Source organism: Sylvia atricapilla, chromosome 10 (assembly GCF_009819655.1).
Source record: "Sylvia atricapilla isolate bSylAtr1 chromosome 10, bSylAtr1.pri, whole genome shotgun sequence".
Taxonomy (NCBI): Eukaryota; Metazoa; Chordata; class Aves; order Passeriformes; family Sylviidae; genus Sylvia; species Sylvia atricapilla.
In genome coordinates, this window is record NC_089149.1 from 23549352 (window position 1) to 23556920 (window position 7569).

The 7569-nt window shown below is 44.0% G+C and overlaps 1 protein-coding gene across 2 annotated transcripts; it reads left to right on the forward strand.

Annotated features, from left to right (window-relative positions):
* Positions 1-625: 625 nt before the first annotated feature.
* Positions 626-7037, forward strand: RNF7 (ring finger protein 7). Of its 2 annotated transcripts, none has more exons than XM_066326331.1 (3): positions 626-832; positions 3836-3883; positions 5332-7037. In XM_066326331.1, exons 1-3 carry the CDS (start codon positions 662-664, stop codon positions 5386-5388), a joined length of 276 nt encoding a protein of 91 aa, XP_066182428.1. In that variant the 5' UTR covers positions 626-661; the 3' UTR covers positions 5389-7037. The 2 variants fall into 2 exon arrangements, with proteins under 2 accessions (XP_066182428.1, XP_066182427.1); XM_066326330.1 differs by having other exon boundaries at positions 627-839.
* Positions 7038-7569: the final 532 nt, after the last annotated feature.

Genomic DNA, 7569 nt, shown 5'->3' on the forward strand with positions numbered 1-7569 from the left:
CGGCCCGGCTCTCAGGGAGACTCCCCGGCCCAGTTCTCCCGGGAAGCCCCCCGCCCCACGGCTCTCCCAGGAGGCTCTCCCAGGAAGCCCCCGGCCCAGTTCTCCCGGGAGGCCTCCCCGCCCGGTTCTCTCAGGAAGGTCTCCCCGCCCCACGGCTCTCCCAGGAGGCCTCCTGCCCCACGGCTCTCTCAGGAAGCTCCCCGCCCCACGGCTCTCCCGGGAGGCCTCCCGCCCCACGGCTCTCTCAGGAGGCCCCCCGCCCCACGGCTCTCCCCGGAGGCCTCCCCGCCCCACGGCTCTCCCCGGAGGCCTCCCCGGAGGCTCTCTCAGGAAGCCCCCGCCCCACGGCTCCCCCGGAGGCTCTCTCAGGAGGCCCCCCGCCCCACGGCTCTCCCAGGAAGCCCCCCGCCCCACGGCTCCCCCGGAGGCCTCCCCGCCCCACGGCTCTCTCAGGAAGCCCCCCGCCCCACGGCTCCCCCGGAGGCTCTCTCAGGAGGCCCCCCGCCCCACGGCTCTCTCAGGAAGCCCCCCGCCCCACGGCTCCCCCGGAGGCCTCCCCGCCCCGGCCCTCCCGCTCCCCGCGCCGCGGGCGGGGCTGTGCCGCCGCCGCCGGAGGGTGGCGCTGCCGCCCGCGCGGCCGCCGCGTCCCCGCCCCTCCGCCATGGCCGATGTGGAGGACGGGGACGAGCCCGGCGCCCCCCACTCGCTGCCGGGCTCCGCGGGCTCCAAGGCGGGCGCCCCCGACAAGATGTTCTCGCTGAAGAAGTGGAATGCGGTGGCCATGTGGAGCTGGGACGTGGAGTGCGACACCTGCGCCATTTGCCGCGTGCAGGTCATGGGTAAGCGCGGCCGGGCCGCGGGGCGGGGGGCCTGGGCCGGGGCACGGCGGGCGCAGGGCTGACAGGCGGAGCGGGGGGCCGATCCCTCCGCCTCCGCTTCCTCCTCCGCGCCTTCCCGGAGGAGAAGGAGGAGGAGAAGGAGGAGGAGGAGGGCCCCGCGGGGCCGGGCCGCCGCGCTGCGGTGCCCCCTGGCCGGGCCCTGCCCCGCCGGGCCGCTCGGGGCCGGCCCCGTCCGTGCCGCGCCGCCGGCCTGAGGGCTGCTGCTGGTCTGCAAATCCCTGCACTGACTGACAGCCGGGCTGGACCGAGCGCGGCAGCCGTGGGGCTGCTCTTTGTGGGGTGCGTTATGTTAAGGGTCTTTTGTTCGGATTTTTTTTTTTTTTTTTACGAGGCAGTTAGAGATGTACATATACATTTATTTTTCAAATCTCTTAAACCAGGGTGTCTGACACTACTTCACAAGCGCGATTACTGGTGCACTTTAACACGCATAAATGTGCTGAGAAATCTCTTTTAAGTAAGGGGTTAATTTGCTTGGTTCTGAAATCCGCAGACCTTTTGAAAGCACCTTCATTGTTGACACATATTACTGTTTTCTGACATCTTTATCAAATACGATATTTATCTTAGTTCTTCGAAAACGGAATAAATTCTTCTTTGCAGTGTGTGCATATCCAGTTTTTACTATTGGGCTGAGTCATCCCAGATATCACTGTCCTCTCGGTTGGGTGTGCAACACTTTGGCAGGACAAATGACCCAAGATTCCCCCCAGAGCACCTTGCTTTTGCAGGGCCAGGAGCCATGACAGTGAAAATGAGCTCAGGATTTGGTCTAACAAAAACGAGATAAAAAGATGCAATTCTGTCATATCTCACAAATGTTTTTGCTGGGAGCCTTCTGTGGAACAGAGGAGGCAAAAGGGTGTACTGGAGGAAAAAAGATGCGGCTCAGACTGAAGTGGTAGGAGATTGATCTTTTTACATAAGCGTGTTTTGAAGATTATTTGCTTTTTCATGGTAAACAGAGACCACTCTGGAAATACGAAAATGGCTTCATTTGCCGTGTAAACGATAATTTAAAAATGCATTTATCCCCATTGTAGCTAGCCTGTTACAGGACACTCTTTAAAAAGTCTTAACAAAATCTATTTGAGCTATAGAGCTATTACAAAAGTTAAAAAAAAAAGTTGTATTTTTTCATAGCTGGACCAAGGGAGTACTTCAAATCTGAAACTAGAAAAAAAAAATCCGAAAAAAATCTAGTAACCATTTTTTGGGAACAAACCACATTGTTAGAATGTGAAACTTGATCATTACTGACTTCAGTTTAGCAATTTTGAGGTGACCCTGCCAGAGCGGGTCTGGCTCCTGTAGAGCCACTGCGTCTGCAGTAACCTTAGGTGGGAGGCAGTGCCAGGCTGAGACTGGCACTTGCTGAAAGTTTGTTTGACTTTTGCAGGGCAGGAGGTGTTAGCTGGCCCCGTTTTCTACTGGTTTAACTCCTTGAACCAATGTGGTGTTAGATGCACGAGGGAAAGAGGCAGAAATGCAGGTGTTAGGTGGAAAGCGCAGGATTGCAGCTGGACTGGCTTTGCTGTCCTTAGCCTTTCAGACTGACTGCCCTGGGGTTATGATGTAGGAATGGGAACAGGTTACTTCGGTGTGGTGGCAGCGATTTCTGTCCTTGGCTCTCTGTGCTGCTTCTGCCTGAAACTGCAGCTCTAGGGCCCGACAGGACAGCTGATTTATTGTGACTGTCTGCTGTGACCCCGGATCGCTGGGCTCCCACACACCGTGATACAAGTTGAAGCACTTCAGCTGAATCTTCCCAGCACCTTGGCCCTTAACTGCTGTTGAAATATAAATTATAGGAACAGACAACGGGAAAGTTTTGCTTTTGTCTCAGTGAGGAAGGGGCAGCTGTTTTAGAGTTCTCTCCTCTTTGTTCTCTATTACCTGAGAAAAGGAGGAATGTCTGGGCAGGTCTAAAATAGAAGTACTGGTCCTATCTGGCAGAGACAGTTAAAATACTCAAATCTAAGTTCCTGTAGCACATTATGGTTTTGTCTTCTGGGAGAATATGGTCCAACTAGTGACATGTAAACCAGATCCAACCTGCAGGACACTTGTTTAAACTAGTTCCTTTTCTTTGGAGGAGATGAAGATTTGTTTGCTCACATAAGGGTTGAACACTTTCTGTTGTGCATGATTGGTGCACGTTTGTCTCTGGCAGCCCATGTTGGGGCAAAGGAGAAGCAAAGGTGTTTTTCCACTGATTGTGTGGCACAGTGAGAAGCCTGGAAGTTGTCACTCTCGTATCTTATTGAGTCCTGGACCTGCCATCCAGTCCTAAAGCCACAAACTGGAGTGCATAAAGATGAGAAATATCTTTAATTAGATATCGTTCTGTATTTATTAACATATATTATCAAAGGTACCACTATATTTGTATGTGTGTGACTCCTGTGAAAATTAGATGCAGGTACTTGTTAAGGGAAGCTACTATAAAAAGTAATAGGTGGTGGGAGTTGTGGTGAGAGATACACAGCCTAAAAAATCAAAATTGTGAATGACTTCCTTAAAAGGAAATGCTGACATCTGAAAAACAAAGTCCTGTAATTAGGGTTTGGCTTTGTGCTTGCTCTGGTCTTAATATGCCTGAGTGCCTTGGCACAAATCTGTGGGCTTTTATATCTACAAAATGGAGAAGGCTTTTTTTCAGCAAAAGTTATGAAAATACCAAAGCAATGGAAAATAAACAAAACATGCTGGAGAGTTCAGAGTCCTTCTGATCTCTTTCAGATATATATTTCATTGTCATTTGCATAGTTTTAGAATTTAGGGGGCTCTTTAATGTTAAAGGGCCGAAGTAGACATGAAAACTTGGGATTTTTACTTCTGTAAATTTGTATTAGAGTTTATATTTTCCTCTGACAAACCTATTCTTAAGATGGAATCCTGAGAATCAAATTGAGTTTGTTCTTGTTTACTTTTAGATGCCTGTCTTAGATGTCAAGCTGAAAACAAACAAGAAGATTGTGTTGGTATGTAGTGACTTCATTCGCTTGTTTTTCAATTGAAGCTTCTCTCAGTATGGGGCATTTTAAAGTTTGAAGGGAATACTGGTTTTATTAATGCTCAGAAGTAAACTGGTGGTTTATTCAACATTGTATTGTCTTTTTACATTAGTGATACTTTATGCTTTACTTTTGAGCACTAAAAAAATCAGTTTTCGTGTCAGCTGTGCTGTAAAACAAAACTGTTTCCAATTTCCTGTCAACACATACACAACTAAGAGGTTTAGGTTTCTTTTACCGTGACCGTGTTTGAGATCATAATGTACATTTTTGAAGTGAGTAGGAGAAAGCTGCTTTTTTCTTCAGAGGTGCATGCCAGAAAACACAATGGTAGTACAAATAAAAATCCTCTGTTCTGAAATAAATGGGTGTCTGAGTTAGAAAGTGGTATTTTTCCCACTTGTAATTCAGAGATAACGGAGGCAATGGCCAGGTCGTTCACTTTTTATTTTCAAAAGCGGAATCACTTCAGTTTGAACTTAATCATACTTTCGGTGCCAGTGTGTGCAAAAGAAAGTCTTAATTCTGGCTGTTTAAATTGAAAATAGTGAAAACTATCTCAAAGAGTTTGCTTTAAATCGTAATGACAGCTTTTAAACTGGTGGTAAACCTTTCCATGCTGTTGAGCTTTGTGGCACTGGGTGTTTTTGATGATTGTTTTCATGGGAATGGGGTTTTCCTGTTCTAGATATCTTAACTGTCTTGCTAAGTATCCTATTTAAAATAGACAGGAAAAGGTATAATTTACAGCACTCCTTTGATTGGTACCCTTGTGCTCCTGCAAAGAAAATGTGAGCTAATAAGGAGAAAAAGCAAAGCAACTACATTTTAAAACGTTATTCAGGAGTAAACAGATAACAGATAACAATTTTTGTAGTGTTGGAACAACTGTAGCGTGTGAATAACTCCTGTTTTAAAGTCTCATTTTAAGTCTATATACTGTGTGACGTGTGCCTCCTTGCTATCATAAATTTCAGTTCAAACAGTGTGTTTCTTATGAGAATTTGGTGATAGGCTGTGGTGTGAGAGTAAGTCAGTAGGGCACTGGCTTATTTTTGGCACTGGGGAAATTAAAGGGGAAGACTTAATAGTTGCACTTATTTCCTGGGCAGAACTGCTGAATGTGTTCATACAATCACAAACCCCTGTCAAGTTGTCCAAAAATGTGAGAATATATGCATTTCTTTTTTTAATATTTGGAAGTAAGTAAAAAGCTTGGTGATGGAACTGACAGCACCAGGATGATCATAATAATCCAATCTCAGTGGATAAAATCAGTGATTTTTAGTGATGATCAGTTTTGTCTTTAAAGTTTCCAGTGCTTATAAATATTTGGGAGTGATAGTTTGAACATTGCTGTAAGTGTCGATTGAACAGCTGAGTGTGACTGGAACATGTTCTTTCTTCTCTTTCAGTGGTTTGGGGAGAATGCAATCATTCCTTCCACAATTGCTGCATGTCCTTGTGGGTGAAACAGAATAATCGCTGTCCCCTCTGCCAGCAGGACTGGGTAGTCCAGAGAATAGGCAAATAAAAACTGGAAGGGTTTCTTTCTGCTGCACTCGTTGGAATGGTGTGTGTGTTATGCCCTGTGCTCCTGCAGAACAGAACGTGTCCCTCAGGACATGAGTCACTTGGTTTACCTGCTCCAAGACCAGAGTGGGTTTGGTGCAGTCCGTGGCCAGACTCACTGCAGGGCTTCCACAACTGAAATAGGAGATGCTGCATCAACAACTGTATCTGCTATGATTAAAGTCTTGTCTGTGTCAGGGCACAGAAACTTAGTGGTGCAGATTATACCCTAAACACTAAATGAATTAAATTGAAAGGGTCACCTTCCCTGGTCTGGTACACTGCATAGTTTACTGTCAGGATAAAGAAGATGTTTTCTAAGTACTATTGTATGCAAAAACACAGTCAGTGTGTTTTTTAAGAAACTATTCCGGGTTTTAATCTAAAATGAACAGTGTGTAAAACATTTGCTGTGTGCTTTTTCTATCACACTGTATTTAAACTGCTCTAATTTAGGTTTTCTTTATTACTTTAGTTTTGTTGTTGCTCTCTTATATTCTATGCATGATTTCTACAACCATAACATTAAAATTTAACCACGTTAATAATTTTTTTAATTTATATTTCTGTTAGTGATCATGGAGACATATATTTTTAATCCAAAGATTTTTTGTACAAAGACACGTGTTTGATGTCAGTTAACTAGAGGTGTAGACAATCTTGCTGGTTAGCTGATTAATATAGGAAGCAAACAAAAGTGATAATTTAAATAACCCAAGGAAAGGAGGCACTAATAAAATCTAGGGAAAAATGGTAAATTGGGATTTTATGAAAATTCAGTTAATAGAAATTTCTTTATTATCTTTGTATCCGTCATAGTGTTTTGGAAGCATTTCTTTTATTTTTGTGGAAATCCTGAATATATAATTTTCTTTGAATTTTTTCTTACAACTCTTAAAGTGCTTGCCACTAACTCTGCATTTTCCCTAAATATCCAAATTAATATGAATCTGAATGTATGCTGTGGGATTTTTATAATACATGTAACGGAGAGGTAGAATTATTGCTTTAAATCTGTAACAAATTCAGGCCTAATAAAATGGTTAATCAACATGGGTGAAATTGAAGCAATATCCATATGCATTGTTTACTTCAAAATTATCATCTTCAATGTTTAATGTGTTTCTCAGTAGATGTATTTCTGTTGAATTCTAAGTACTTTTAAAGAGGTTTATCTTCACTGTATAAAATAGTTCCAATTTTTGTGTCATCAAGCATATTGCAAAGTTTACTGTGGTTTTGTTTAATATTGTAATCTTGTTTTTAATATGTTTTGATGTTTTAAATGTAGCTTTTGTTTAATTACACACTGAGATAAAAAAATCCTGAGTCACTGTTACACTGTATCGCATCAGTTGTTACTATGCCAGATGATGTCTGTCTTAAAACTGAAAACAAATGGAAAATATGTTAACAGTAGTAATGAAGTGCCTATAGCATTTACATTGTTACGGAGTTGTTCGTGTAAAAATATTCCCAAAATTTTTGCAAAAAAAAAGAAATCTGAGTGGATGTGAAAATAAATTTGAGCTGTCATAGTCAAACTGTATCTTACCCACCACCTGTTTTCTCTGTCCACAATTGGTCCCAGGCTCCCTCCAGTGACCTCTGGTAATGCCATCTAGTCCCATCAGAGGACTTTCTTCACTTTTCTTGGCTTTGTAGGTGAATATGGGAAGTACCAAACCCTGCTTTTAGCTCATGTCACTCACGTGCATGGCAAGAGTAGCTGAGAACTACAGTTGTGGAAGAGTTTTTCCAAAGTGTCAGCTCAAAGAGGTGTTGACACAAATGAGGTATTAGGAGAGTTAATGTTGAAGTCAAAGCAGCTGATATTTTTGTGTATCTATTTGCATATTGTAATTACCTTGTTGACCAGTAATTGAGGTTCATCTAGAACATCAGGTAATGAATTTTAAGTCCTGCATATTTTCTCTGTGATTTAGAGATTAGCCTAAGTCCCATTCTTTCTATGAGCTTTACACCAGAGAAGTTCTCCAAATCATACCCTGATATGCCTGGTTAGCATGGTTGTTAGTACATCCCTCTGTTCAGTTCTGTAATTGTTGACCTCTTCTACA